At 59.2% G+C, this 14,365-nt stretch overlaps 1 protein-coding gene across 1 annotated transcript in view; it reads right to left on the reverse strand.

Annotated features, from left to right (window-relative positions):
* Nucleotides 1–14,365, reverse strand: part of MYO18A (myosin XVIIIA) — a 75,850-nt gene that overhangs the window by 18,633 nt on the left and 42,852 nt on the right. Inside the window, exons 3-17 of the mRNA XM_023759497.1 lie at nucleotides 12,204–12,347; nucleotides 10,264–10,351; nucleotides 9,954–10,060; nucleotides 9,661–9,837; nucleotides 9,093–9,306; nucleotides 8,809–8,951; nucleotides 8,114–8,214; nucleotides 7,009–7,072; nucleotides 6,468–6,612; nucleotides 6,110–6,130; nucleotides 4,588–4,599; nucleotides 3,806–3,982; nucleotides 3,499–3,589; nucleotides 2,783–2,975; nucleotides 1,905–1,991 (exon numbers count right to left, since the gene is read on the reverse strand). Coding sequence (XP_023615265.1) covers nucleotides 1,905–1,991; nucleotides 2,783–2,975; nucleotides 3,499–3,589; nucleotides 3,806–3,982; nucleotides 4,588–4,599; nucleotides 6,110–6,130; nucleotides 6,468–6,612; nucleotides 7,009–7,072; nucleotides 8,114–8,214; nucleotides 8,809–8,951; nucleotides 9,093–9,306; nucleotides 9,661–9,837; nucleotides 9,954–10,060; nucleotides 10,264–10,351; nucleotides 12,204–12,347 — 1,764 coding nt within the window. The remainder of the gene's footprint in view (nucleotides 1–1,904; nucleotides 1,992–2,782; nucleotides 2,976–3,498; nucleotides 3,590–3,805; nucleotides 3,983–4,587; nucleotides 4,600–6,109; nucleotides 6,131–6,467; nucleotides 6,613–7,008; nucleotides 7,073–8,113; nucleotides 8,215–8,808; nucleotides 8,952–9,092; nucleotides 9,307–9,660; nucleotides 9,838–9,953; nucleotides 10,061–10,263; nucleotides 10,352–12,203; nucleotides 12,348–14,365) is intronic.

The raw sequence follows: 14,365 nt of genomic DNA on the forward strand, positions 1-14,365 counted from the left end.
GAGGAGGCCAGAAAGAGATGAGAGGAAGAAGCCCACGGCAAAATATGACTCCCAGGACTCGTGTCCAAAGTCACCAAAGACTGAAGGCTTCTTACACCCAGAGGCTCCCCTCCATCCTCATCCTCTCGAAGGTCACATGGGGTTTGCGAGAGCCTCATGCTGCAGTCACTCCCTGGGCATCACCTCTGAGCATAGCGCGTGGCCTAAAGGAAGCTGTCAGTAAGTGACAGCTGTGGGGCTCACCTGAGAGAGGCGCACCCAGGGCACTGCAGGTGGGGTCATTGCAGAGTCATAAACTCAAGTGTGAAGAGCATAAGACAAGTGACTTAGTGGCTGTGAAAGCCCAAATGGGCAGATGGAGGCTGGCTGGAGACCAGGTGTCCCCATCGAAAGGAAACAGCCACCCCTCAGCGGCAGCCAACTGCTGTCCTGCAAGAATGTTGGCCTAGTATTGGTAAATACCCAGTTTTTCCAGAGAAGGTGGAAATACTGAATTCTGATTTCTAATGCCCCATGTAAGCCAAACCAACTATATCTGTGGCCACATCTGGTCTGACGGCATCTTTTCAATGGAGTTTCCAAGTCTTCCTCAAGGAAGAAGGACTGAACTTTCCCCACACCCATTCGGCCTGGCCTTTAGGGACTGGGGGACAAGAGAACGAAGAGAAATGCCATTTCCCTCCTGGACCCCAGCTGCCTACCTCTCCTCCCTGAAGCTGCCCAAGGGAGTCAGTGTGATTACCAGGAGGTGACCAAGGACTGATGAGCAACTACAGTCCCAGAGTGGCCAGAGCTGCCAGCAGGAATGAGCAATGAAGTCATCAGATGGTGAGGGGCCGGCTGGGCACTGAGGGGCCCTCATCCCCAGGGGTGCAACCGCCCGATGCCAAGGCCCATCAGATAGGAAAAGCAAAGAAGGGAAAGAATGGCCAACCCCCATCCAAATACACTGCCTGACCCACTGCTGCTCCTAAGCCACACACACTGACTTCCTCATACTGGTGGCAATGGCAAAGGTACTGGAGGGAGGCCACCTCGGGAGCCCAGGTATCAGGGGGAAAGCCGCTTCCCTGGGGAGATGTGAACCTTGGACACTTCAGGCATTTGTCCCGGGGGGACATTCACTCTCTCCGAGCTCCGCTCCCTTGCTAGCCAACGGGGGCCTTCCCACAAGGAAGAAGGAGAGGGAGACAGGACTCGAAGCCGAGGAGGGAGAGCAGCAAGCCTAGCAAAAATGTCGGTTCTCCAGTAAAACGCCTCAGGTGACTTCCCTAATTGGAGATCATCACCAAATGCCAAGTGCACTTCAGGCCAGCCAGTCCCCAGGCAATAAGGTGTCCAAGACACTAGTCCCAAGGGTGACAGAGCCCACCCGTCCCAAGGGGTGGGGGAGCTCATATCCACATGGCCCTCAGTGGGCGTCTATAGCTGGGCGCTATTTCCCTGTTTGGGTGCAATGCTGCCTCTTCACCCCACTCTGCCAGGCGCACCAGTCTTCTTCTTGGGGACAATGGGAGGGAATGACTATGTCCTTTGGGTCCAGCCAGGCCCTCGCCACCTAGGAGGACCTGAGGCTCAGCCAGTCACAGGACAGGGCCTAAGCCCGGCTGGTGAGAGAGGACGTACACCTTCCTGTCTGGCTCAGACACCCAGGGGCTGAGGCCCCCCATTACACCAGGGCAGAAGAAAGTGCCACCGTCCAGGCCAAACTGGCTGAGGGGTGAGGGAGGGGCAGGGACCAGAGCTCTAAAGTGCTTGGTGTCTGGGCCTGATTGCTGCCCCCTCCCCCCGCCTCAGCACCCAGGGGCACCGCTGGCAACAGTTCATACAGGGAGGGTCCTGCTGAGGAAGAGGAATAGGAAAGGAGAGAGGAGACCGGCCCAGGGCCTCGCTGGAACTCCTACCAGGGACTGATGGGAGGCTTGGTCCACGGCAGAAACAGAATCGTCCGTGGCCGGCTCCAAGTCGTCAAACGCCACCTCGATGTTCTCCTGGGAAGGAAGGCAGAGCGTAGTGAGCACCGGGCCACGGGTGGGCGCAGCTCTATGAGCAGGCGAGGCGGTCAGCAAGTCTGACCTCCTGTCCCACGCAGGAGCGCCCCTCTAGCAGCCCGAGTGACCACGCTCACTACCTCCCAAGGCACCTCGTGCCCCGGGCAACTAAAACTCTTCTAACCTCCTTTCACACTGAGCTAGAGTCACCGATTTCCGTTATGCACACCCACTGAGTAGACTGTGAGGAGTAAGCCTTCCAGTTTCACACTCGTCCTTGAGACACTTGAAGACAACTGTCATTTTCCTCCTGAATCTTCTCTGATCCCCAATAAATATCCTCCCCAGGATCAAGATCCCTCACCTCCACATGAGGGAGGATTTCTAGATCTCATCTCATCCAGGACCCCCTTTTGTGAAGGGGCCCCCAAAGGATCAATCACCGTCTTAACAGGTCAGGAGACAGGGAGGGCCAGGCCCGACGCCCAGTGGCGATCGCAGGGCTTAGGTGGCGCCTCAAAGGTGGGCGAGAAAGGGCTCCTGGGACCCTGAATGCATCTTTAGTTCTTGGGGAGCAAACTCCACAAAGTAAGAATGTAGCCTGGGCAGGAAACGAGGCCCAGTGCAGAGAGCACCGGTGGGCAGAAATGACAAGAGCATAGAAGCTGGGAAGGAGCCGCCAGCGGGGAAGGTGGTTCGTCCCCTCACCCACAGATGCCCGCCCTGAGGGGCCTTTGCCAGAGGGTGAGGCTTGGGGGGATGGGGCAGGCCGAGCCCAGGTCGAGCACTACCTCCTTGTATCTTTCCAGCTCCTGCACAAAGGTGCGCTCGTGGAAGAGCCCCTGCAGCCGGTCCTGGGCGTAGTTGTGGCACAGCTCCTCAAAGGAGGCTCCTCGGGCCGCCCCGCCCTGCTCAGGGTTCTGGAAGCCCGGAGTATCCACAATCATCATAGAGCAGAGGGAGTGCTGGCTGGACTTGAGAGCCCTTCACAGGGAGAGGCTGGGTCAGCGCTGGCGAGGGCAGGACCCCTGAACAGGCCCCACCGGCAGCCCAGCCCTGCCCCAAGCAAGCTCCCATCCGTCCCTGTGCGGGTGCCCAACACCCCGGTGGGGAGGATGTGCCTCCCTTGGCCTGGAACAGTGATGGCGAACCTTTAGAGCTCAGCGTGTCAGCATTTTGAAAAACCCTAACTTAACTCTGGTGCCGTGTCACATAGAGAAATTTTTTGATATTTGCAACCATAGTAAAACAAAGATTTATATTTTTGATATTTATTTTATATATTTAAATGCCATTTAAAAAAGAAAAATCAACCCAAAAAATGAGTTTGCGTGTCACCTCTGACCCGCGTGTCATAGGTTCGCCATCACTGGCCTGTAAGGACACGGAGCCATCTGCTGGTGGAGCATGGCTCTGCCTTGGCAATCACACAGCACAGAGGCTTCTAGTCCATCTTGGTCAAGGCAGGAGGCCCGTGAGCTCCTGGGCCCTCCCGCTTGGCACTCACCTGTTCACCAGAGAGACAAGAAGCGTGAAGAGCTCGCTGTAGAGGCCGGACGCCATGCCCTCTAAGCACTCCAGCGCACTCAGTTTGGGGCCTGTGGGGCAAGAGGATCAGACGTGTCTCCTGCTCCCGGGGATCCCCACCTGGGTATGCTCCCTCCCTACCCAGGGCCAGGTCAGCAGGGGTCTTGGGGCTTCCTTCCCCCCTGATGGACGTTCTAGTCACCCAGCAGTCTCCCCATGGCAGAGAGAGCAGCGAGCCCTGGATGAAGCCTCCCAATGACATTCACCAGCCAAGGGGCTCAGGGTACCTGTCCCATCTCCCAGGCCGCTCTCCTCGGGGCCCTGGCGGAAGGAGGTGGAGCGCTGCAGGGTGCCACCCTTGTACTGGTGCTTAAAGATGGACGAGGAGAGCTCCTCCAGGCTGCAGCCCAACAGGTACGCGGCCTTCTGGGCCCACTCGTGGCGGGCAAACTGCTTGCGCCCAGCTACGGGGTAGAAAGAACCATCTGGTACCTTGGGTCTTCCTCCTGAGGCCATTTGATGCCCTTTGGCTCCCTGTTCCCATTGGACTGGGGAGTAGGCATCTTCCAGAGGCAAAACCAGCCCAGATGACACCAGGGGGCTTCAGGCAAAACAAGGACAGCCAGCAACTGCCAGCTTCCTGTGCCCCTGGGGGACAGAGAATGAGCAGGTCCTAAAAGAGGAGGCAATACACACTGCTGCCACCAGAGGGCATCCTGTCAGCTTTCAACATCCTTTTAGGGCTTGGCTCCCGGGTACCAACTGGGGGAAATGCAGTCAGAGGATGAGCCAGCGCCCACCTACGATGAGCACCGAGATCCACCTGTGCCTCGGGGGGCAGGTCCGGAGGGAGTACAACGCTTTCCCTTCCATGAACGCATCAGGACCCTCCCTCTTACCTCCAGGCATCTGCCAGGGGAGACCACGCACACCCACCCATGGCCCAGCAGTGGGGACATGAGGAAGCCTCAGAGGAAGAAAGAAAGCAGCCCACGCAGACAGAAGTGCCTCAGCCAACATGTGTCTAATCACGGCAATTAGGGAAAGCTAACAAGAAACAAGGTTTTACCTTCAGCAGCTTCTGTAAGGCAAAGGACCAGCATGCAGCATGCAAAGAAAAACAGCATGTTAGCAAACAGTCATCAACGGAGCCCGCCAGGCCCACGGGGAGGGGTGGTGGAGGGTGGGGGTTTGTGAGGACGAGCAGGCAGGAAAACACAACCACGTTCAGGCTCGGGGACACAAACACACGCACGCACTCACAATCTCACAGGAGGATGTAATCGCCCTGACACACAAGAACCTCCAAAGACAGACAGACAGACACACACACACACACACACACACACACACACACACACACTTCTCTTTCCCCTCAGCCTCCAGGGCCCCAATCCCCCTGGAAGCTCTGAGGAGGTAACAGACCCTGCTCACAAGGCAGGTCCATGTGCTGCACACCCAGAGCTCTCTCTCCACCTGCAGGCAGCCCTGAGTAGGGTTGGTTACAGGAAACCCGGGTTTGTCACCTCCTCAGAATGAAGGAACTTCCTTAAGACACAGCCAGCCACCCACCCGCCCGGCCGCCTACGGTTTGGGGAATAACTTCTTTAAAACGGAGCCTGCTTCCTTTTTGGTGGAGATGCCACCTGCTGGGATCATAAGGAGCCTAACATCCAGACGCCGGTTCTTCCGTGTATCCACCCACCCACCCCCCAGTGCTTCCTCGCTCCTGCTGAGCAGCCTGCAGCCCTTCACATCCCGAAGGAAGATGAAGCCAAAGCCCCGGGTGCTAGGAGAGGCTCCCCTTTCCCTAAACTGGAGGAGAAAGAGGTGAAGAGGTGCTCAGAGTGCCCGCCCATCAGCGTCATCTCAGAGGAAGGCAGCGGAGTTTCCAAGCCAGGCCAACCTCTAGCCCAGTGATGGCGAACCTATGACACGCGTGTCAGAGGTGACACTCGAACTCATTTTTTTGGTTGATTTTTCTTTGTTAAATGGCATTTAAATATATAAAATAAATATCAAAAATATAAGTCTTTGTTTTACTATGGTTGCAAATATCAAAAAATTTCTATATGTGACACGGCACCAGAGTTAAGTTAGGGTTTTTCAAAATGCTGACACACCGAGCTCAAAAGGTTCGCCATCACTGCTCTAGCCATTCACAAGCCCCCAGCACAAGTGCCGAAATTGCAGCCCATTGGTTACCACGGTGCTTGCTGCCCCCTAGTGGCCTTCACCCTGACATGCAAGAGGAAGAAACCTGCTACCAAACCCGTGGAGAGAAGGGTGGACTCCGGGAAAACTGGCCTTAGGAAACCCCCGGAAGCAGGCCCACCCTACCCCACCTGAGCCCAACAAGGGCATCGGGAGAGGTTCCAGGGTCTGGATGCAAAACAGATAGGAGCAGCTATTTTGGGGACTCCCAGAAGCCCACCGCCAGCAGCTGCCCTCGCCACCTCAACCCAGAGGTTTCTCCCAGGCCAGTCCCCTCATTACAACAGAACAAGCCCAGCCCCCAGAGAGAGCCCCGGGCAAGCACCAAGAGGGGGCCAGGTGGCCCCACACCCCAGGGAGGGGCCAAGGTCAGTTACCCTCTTGCTCCTCAGGGGCCTCTGTCAGAAAGGGAACAAGAAGGAGAGTTATTCCAGGGGACTGCTCTGAGTCGGGGCCCTTCTCTTCCCCCTCGGCCTCCAAGCCCCAACCCCCTGCTTTCACAGAGCTCCCGCTCACGGCCACCTAAATCCAGGCCTCCAGCCACCATGGACCGAGCTGCTTCTCTGGGTGTCGGGAGCCTTCTGCTCTGATGTGGGGGGCTGGGAAGAGGCGCAGTGAAAGAGGGGTGTCTGATAACAGATGAGTCTGTGCTGGGCAAGGACAAACTGGGAGTGGGAGGGTCCCCCAAAGGTCTCTGGGCGACAAGTCAGATTGTGGGGACCCAGGGCAGATTACCTTTGGTGGCTCCTGCAGCCCCCAGGTGGTAGATGGCAGCCAGGATGAGCCAGCAGGCTTTCTGCTCATCGGGGGAGATGCCCAGCACCTTCATGGCCGCCTGTAGCTTACTGAACTGCTGAGCTGCCTTCTGCTTCTCCTCGGGCTACAGGGACAGAGGGGCATACTGGCACCGGATCTCAGAGGGGCTGCCCCCTCCCCCCGCAGCAGACCCCCATGCCCTCAGGGAGGGCAAGGCTAGGGGAGAGCCACCCAGCTGGAGCCGGGCTCCTGCTATCCCCACGGGCACTGCAATCCATTGGAGGCTTCTTCTTCTTGTTTTTAATCCTCCCCCCAGGACATGCTTATTGACTTTAGAGAAGGGAAGAGAGAGACAGAAACATCGATTGCCTTTCCATACTCGCCCTGAACTGAACCAGGAACCTTTCGGTGTAAAGGAGGGACAACACTCAACCAGCTGAGCCACGCCGGCTAGGCCTTTGAGGCTTCTTTTACCCCCAACGCCCAGGGCTGTCAACCCAGTCCCCACAGGCCCCTTCACCTTGGCCAGTGGCACAATCCCGAACACATTGTTCTCTGCCAAGTGGTTCAAGTGGAGCTCTGTCCTAGGGGTACAAATGAGGCATCAGCACAGTGCGTGGTCCCGATGCCAAGGCCATCTCCCCACCAGCGTGGAGACAGACAGACTCAGCTTCCAGACTCAGTTCTGTCGGCTCCTCACGCCCTGCAGTCAGGCCAGCTGCTACCGCCTTTCTTCATCGGCTGGATGCCCGGTCAGGGTACCAGTCTCCCCAGCACAGGTCACCAGAGATGCCCTGGTGCAGAGTGTCAAGCCAGACCCCTGGGAGGGGGCAGGAAACCTGCCTGAAGGCGATTCCAGCAGGACAGGGACTGTGCCCTCGGTTACAAGAAGAGCTAAAGAGGAAGTGCCCACGGGCTGCGGCTCAGCCTCATCATTTATCCTCTCGTCAGTGAACACCGACAGCAAGTCCGAAGGCCTTCAGGGAAGCGCCTGGCCGAGGAGCCAACGTGGGGCAGGAGGGCCAGCTTAGAGGGAGGGCACTGGGAAGGGGTGAGGCTCTTGGCCCCCGTGTGGACCGGCTCAGCCCCCTACTAGCTGTGTGACTGCAGGCCAGTTCCTGACGGCCTGAACCTCAGGGTGCTTTCTCGCTGGGTCTGGCTTAGCAGAGATCCTAGCTAAGCTCCGGGAACACCGAAGGGTTAACTGTGCCTCTCACACATAACCAGACCCCTGTGCCCAGGCAAAGGGAGCTCCTGCCGGGTGGGGCCTCGGCTCATTCATCTTGTCATCCCCAGGGCCTGGCAATACGCCGACGGGACGGGATGCAACCGAGAGGCAAGGTCTAGGACAGCCGTGGGCAAACTACGGCCCGCGGGCCGGATCCAGCCCGTTTGAAATGAATAAAACTAAAAAAAAAAAGACCGTACCCTTTTATGTAATGATGTTTACTTTGAATTTATATTAGTTCACACAAACACTCCATCCATGCTTTTGTTCCGGCCCTCCGGTCCAGTTTAGGAACCCATTGTGGCCCTCGAGTCAAAAAGTTTGCCCACCCCTGGTCTAGGAACTCTCAGGGGGCTGGAGCCCAAAGCTCCCTCCCGTCCCCTCTGTCCCATCTCACCTGAGGGTGCCATCCCCACAGGCCAGCAGGTAGTAGAAGACATTGAATGTGGCCTCGCTGGCCGGGCGCCGAGCCACGCGCAGTTTCTCCAGAAGCATCGTCTGTGCGCAGCATGAAGGGTGTGGGCAAAGGAGAGAAGTGCCACGAAAAGCTTCTCCCACCCCACGGCAGAGAGGACCGGGCCCACGGAGCCAGCGGCCGCTGGTTAATCTCCAGGTGCCCGACCAGAGGCCAGAGCACCCATGGGGCAAACCCGGGCAGAAACCAGTGTGTGTGTGTCGGGGTGGGGGGTTGGGAGGAAGGGGAGACAGGCCCAGCTCACGGGAAGACATTGCCACTCTGCCTACTTCCTCAGCACAGCCTTTGAGGGAAGCTGGACACGTTGTGGTGAGAGATTTCATTTAGCAAGGAAGGGGCCTACCTTTACTGACAAGCCAGTCTTCCCTGGGTGAAACCACCCGAGAGAAGGCCCTGAGCACGGGGCGGGGCTTGGGCAGGAAGCCGAGCTGGGCCCCACCCAGGGCAGCAGGCACAGGGAACAGAATGGGGGAGGCGTGGGCAGAGCAGGCCAGCCCCAGGGCCAGGGTCCGTTTTGCTGGGGTCGAATCCCAGGAAAATGGGACACAGGGGAGAGCCTGATTCCTAGGGCATGAAACCGGGTGGCCAATCGCCTACCACCCTGAGTGTCCCCTCACCTGGATGGAGGCCGAGGCCACCTGGCCAGCTTGGTCAAAGTCCAGGGAGAGGATCTGGGAGAAGCGGGTGGCATTGCCGTTCATGATGGTGGGGCTGTTCCCGAAGGCTTCCAGGAGGGTGTACAGAGCCTGCCACTTGTCCACTGGAGAAGAGAGGCCCAGGGGCCGTCAGGAGAGCCGGGGCACGGAGAGGCCAGGAGAAAAACGCGGGGACCTAGCAGGGGCCTCCGTCCCCACCCTCTCTCCCAAGCCCACTCTCAGTCCCTCAGTTGCCCCTGCCTCACCAGAAAACACCTTGTTCCCGCCGGTGCCTGCGATGGTGGCCAGGTACTGCACCAGGTGCTGGCAGCTGGTGGTCTTGCCACTGCCACTGCTGCCCAGGAGGATGATGGACTGGTCCTGGCGGCTCATCAGCATTGCCCTGTACGCCGTCTGGGCCACGGCATAGATGTGGGGTGCCATGTCCTCCCGCCGACACCCCTTGAACATGTGCATCACCTTGGGCAGGAGAGGGGTGGGGAGGATGGACAGGCTCTTAGCTGGTCCTCTCAGACACCCCTCGCCCCCAAGGTCCACATCTCTCTGGGCCTTTCACTCCAGGGAAGCAGAGGGATCCCGAGGCGAAGGCCAGGCATGGAAATGCAGATCCTCGCCACGTTCCGGCCTCCGTTAGAGGTTGGGGAAGGGCTTTCTGTCCTCACCCCTTGAAATGACACCTCCTCCCAAGGTCAACTGAGAGAGTGGACAAGGCCCAGTGGGATGCCAAGGGGAAGGGGCAGAGCCCGAAAAGGTGGGGTCGGTAGTGGCTGGGTGGGTCCGTGAGGCAACACAGTGTTTCAGGGGGCATCGCACCTTCTCGGAGTACACAGCGGGGGCCCCCCGGGGGCTGAGGACCAGCAGGCTGGGGCCGGCGTACGTGTGCAGCAGGCTAGCGCCGTAGCGCTGGCGCAGTGTGTGCACCACGCTGGACTCATTGAGGTACACCAGCGAGGCCAGGTCTTCCAGACGGTCGCAGGAGGGGGCGTTGGCCTGTGTGAAGGGACAGGCGGGAGGGCACTGAAGGAGCCGAACCAGCCTGCACTGCCAGCGGACAGGCCTGCCCTGCTCAGCCCACCTCCTGTGCCCTCCACCAGCCTCCTGCCAACCTTCTCCACGTCGTCCTCATCCACATCCAGGATGGCTCCATCGTGGTCTAGCTTCACGCGCACCTTCCCCTCGGGCAAGCTGAGCTCCTGGGATTTGAGCTGACTGGCTGCAGAGCGGCGCAGACAGTCAGGCGTGGGTCTGGGAAGGCTTGGCTACCCTCTTTGGGCCCTTTATGGTCCTGCCTCCTCCTCCCCACGGTATCACCGGCCTCTCCTTGCTCACCACCCAGCCCTTTCCAGATGCAGAAAGCACCCCAGCCCTGAAACCCAAGAGGCCCGGGCACCTGCCCCTGGGCGCCCCCAGGCTCACCCAGAGAGAAGCCATCCTTATGGACCAGCCACACCTTCTCTGTCTCGTGCCAGGCCTCCTCCGCTGCAATCTGCTCTTCTGTCTTCACCTGGCAGAGGGAGGGGAAGGGTACATAGTCAGACTCTGTTCTGGAAAACGGAGGCAAGGACAACGGGAGAGAGGAGGTACTTGAGGGGAAGGGCTTCCAGAGGAGCCACTGGGCGAGGTGGGGGGGCAGTTGGTTGGCAGACACAGAACAGGGACGTCAGCGGTGTCAGAGGGAAGAGGTGGGGAAGCCCGGAGGGGGGGTGGTCCTGGGGAGCCGTGAGGACAAGGACACGGAGCCAGTGGCACAGGGAGCATGTGTCCAGGAGACAGCGACCCCTGGAAAACAAAGCAGCAGGTTCCACCCTCAGCTGCCCTTTCCCCCACCTCCCTGCGAAGCCGGTGGGATTAGTGTCCTAAGCCCACAGCCCTCCCTGGGCCACAGCTGCTGTGACCTCTCAGGCCCAGCTTCTCCCGCATCCTGATGGGCCCTCCTTTACCAAGCCGGGGAAGGGCATTTCCTCAAGGCCTGGGGCGGGAGTGTCTCCTGAGGACCTCACAGTGCAGACGGATAAGTGGGGCCGGAGTCCTAGCCTCGGCCTGGCCTGCCCCTCCAGAGGATGCTCCCCGGGGCAGGGGCAATGCCCAGATGCCCACGCCAGCCTCGCGGCTCCTACTCCCTGCCTCCTCAGAAGGCGGGAGGTACACAGACCTACGTGGACACGCTAAGGCCATACAAGGCAGGACCAGAGATGGGAAGACGCTTGCATGCCACACAGATGGACACCAGAATGGGTATAGAGAGGCTGGGAGCGAAGGAGAGGCCCCAAGTGGCTCAATCAGAAAGAAGCATTTGCAGGGTGTGGGGCTGCCAGGCCTGGCACTCCATGAGACGACTTGGGCTGGGCAGGAATGGTGCCAGGGGGAGCTTGGCAAACAGGAGACAGACCCATCAGGCTCCTTTAGTTGTGTGTGGGCAAAGGGGCAACAGGTCATCCAGGGGCCCTGCTGGGGGGATGGTCACCCCGCGCTCTGAGGATCCTCAGCTCTGAGGTACAATTCGTCTGCTAGCGTCCCCCATCCTCCTGAGACCTGGGCACACACACTGCTTTGTGATACTGAGCCCTGGTGAGGGGTCGAGACGGATAACAAGAGGAAGCATTGTCTCTGTCCCGTTTCCTAGAGCTGAGAGAGAGATCGGGGTTCTGCTCCCAGGTTGGATTCCGGCTTCAGAGAACTCCCTCCCTCGCTGACTGCCTTTCCCAGCTACGGAGTGCGGAGGCGGGGCTACCCCAGTGGTCCCCGGCCTCTGGCAATCATGGCAGTGAATTTACCCTTCAATTAGGAGGATCACTATGGGGTACCTATAGCTTAAATTAAGTGCAGACATTAAAAAATGGTTCGTTTGTTATATTTGAAGAAATGTAACTTTCTAAAACAAAATTATTTTGTATGTGTGGTCTTCTGAAAATCGTGTGAGACAGGCGAAACCTTTGTCTTGAATGGGCACGTTCTGCGGGTCAAGTGTTTGAAGACTGATGTATAAGGTGACATCAAAGGGCCGTGGCCTATAACTAACTCCGTCAGAGCTAATTCGAAGGTGGGTTTCCCACATTGCCCAGCAGGTGGAGACAGAGAAAGCCGCATCTTCAGGCTTTGGATGGGGACTGGTGGGGGTGGGGGGGCGCGGTAGGGATTGAGCCTTTTCAGCCACCCAGAGCGAGCAGAACTGAAACACCCAGAAACCAAAACCCTGGGTCTCCAGTGGCTAAGGACCATGTACCACAGAAGCCAAACTCAAGTCACTGTCCCCAAGGGCCTGACACAGAGCTGCCCCATCTCCAACTCTTAGCACTGCCTCCCGGGAGGGTGCCGCCGGACAGCAGGTGGGGACCAGAAGGGGAAAGAGCCCTTACACTCCAGCATGAGGCCCGAGCACAGACGCCGGCCCAGGTACAGGCCGGGGGTGGCAGGTGGTCCCCGGAGGAAGTGGAGGGCTCCTGAGGGGGACAGGAACACCCTACCTGGCTGTGGGCAGGAGAGGCGGCCTCAGGGTCCAGCTACCAGCAGCAAGCAAAGAAGAGAGAAGAAGAGGGGTGAAGACAAGCAGACCATCCGCACGTCCCCTTGCGCAAGCGCCCTGGGCCAAGTGGGCGGGCACTCTCGGGCTGCCCAAGGTGTGGGGTACGGGTGGGAGCTGCTTAGCACCAGGAGGGGGGGTTGCTGGCCCGGGCAGGTGCACTGAGCCCACGGCAGGACAGGACTGTGCCATCCTGGCCACAGTCTCTCCCAGGCTGGCCATCTAGTCCATTCTGAATTAGGATCCTCTTCTGTATGCTGCCAGGCCAGGCCCCCTCACCATATCCAGGGCCTTGTTCCCCTGGGAGCCCCTTGCCTTGTCTATAGGGCATTTTCCAGCCTAGCTCCCCTGTAGCCCTCAGACCCCAGGACAGGGCTGTCCCTGGCCTCCATACACCCCCGCCCCCCGCCAAGGCTGCCCTTCAGAAATGTCATCACTGCACTTCTCAGACAGCAAGACCACCAGTAGCCCCAAGTCCAGGACCCTTCTTCAAACCCCCACGGAACCACCGCACCACTCCCAGGCGGGCACACTACCCATGGCACGTGGAGGCATCGCCCCATCCGGGTCCACATGCCAACCGCCCAAGTATAGGCACCTTGACCTCTCAGCCTCTAGCTGGTCACTTAAAGGCCTCTCTGGAGAGGAAGGGGAGTCGGCCAGGCCTTGGGCCTTGCCTCTTAGAAATGGACAAGGAGTTAACAGGCCCACCTGGGTCCGGAGAGCCGGGGCATCAAAAAAGGGGAGTGTCAGCTTCCCTCTCGACACCCACCAGACCTTGGCACCAAGACATGTCCTCATGGCAGGAGGACGGGCCCAGAAAAGGGGGTTGGATCCCCAGCCAAGAGGGGTCCCTCCACAGGCACTGGGCTCCCTGGAGGAGCAGGCGTCACTGTGCTCAGACCCACCACAGAGCCCTTCTCTCCTTTCTTGAAGTGGGAGGCCCATTGTGAGGCCCCAGGACCCAGGGAGCACTCTCCCATAGGCAGGTGCTCCCCCCCCCCACACACACACTGACACACACACTCTGGCCGCCAGCCTCGGGCAGGAGGAGGCCAGGGCCTGGGGAACCGCACGCGGGAGGTGGCATTACAGACGCGGTGAAGATCCTCTCCAGCCGCAGGTGGGCCTCCTCCGCGGGGCTCAGCCGGACCTCGGGGGCAGCTCCTGCCTGGAGGTTAAACCACCATGAGTCCCGGCCCCGGGAGTGGTGGGGACACCGCATGCCAAGCTGCTAGCCCAGGAAGCCACTAGGACCCAGTGGGTAAGTGAAGTAGGGTCAGGAAGGCAAGCCAGGCACCAATCTGAGGTTTTCAACTGTCAGATAAGAAAGAAAGAACGGGTGCCTGAGAGTTCTGAGGCTGTTTCTTCTCACCATCTTAACCGCTTCAGCACCAGATGGCCCTGCTCTTCCACGCACCCTCTGGCCTCTGCCATCGGCCAAGGCGGCTGAAGGCCAAGCAGAGCTCTTCTCTGATCCCAACTCCACTCTAGTGAGAGGTGGAGGACAGGGAGCCAGAGGGAGGGCAGCAGCCCAGGAGCCGCTCCTTGGAGGTTTTCTCAGGGATGGATGGCTCACCTCATGCCCTGCCCATCAAGCCAAAATGCCCCTGCCAACTCCTGTGTGCTAGGAGGTCCGTTTCCTGATGCAGAGTGAGCCACGAGGGCTGGGGAGAGCTGCAGCCTGTCCTCTCTAGGTTCTGCGAAACCCAAGAAGAATGGAATAGGCGCAAGACGGGTTCTGGGGCCTGAGGAATCCCAGGGGCTGGAGACAGGACCGGCCTGTAGGCTGTGCCCTGCCCCTCCCCTTCCAGCCAGGAGCACGGAAGAGCAGGAGAAGCAGTGGTGAAACTGCACCCACTCCCCGCCCCTCCGCCCCCCGTCCCCCCCTCCCCCGCAACACACACACACCTCACGAGGCCTCAGAAGGGTCTCTACACAATGGGAAAGCTTAAAGAGAACTGTCCCCAGGCCTAGGACCAGCCAAGCAGGCATCAC

This window comes from Myotis lucifugus, unplaced genomic scaffold (assembly GCF_000147115.1).
Source record: "Myotis lucifugus unplaced genomic scaffold, Myoluc2.0 scaffold_157, whole genome shotgun sequence".
Classification (NCBI taxonomy): Eukaryota; Metazoa; Chordata; class Mammalia; order Chiroptera; family Vespertilionidae; genus Myotis; species Myotis lucifugus.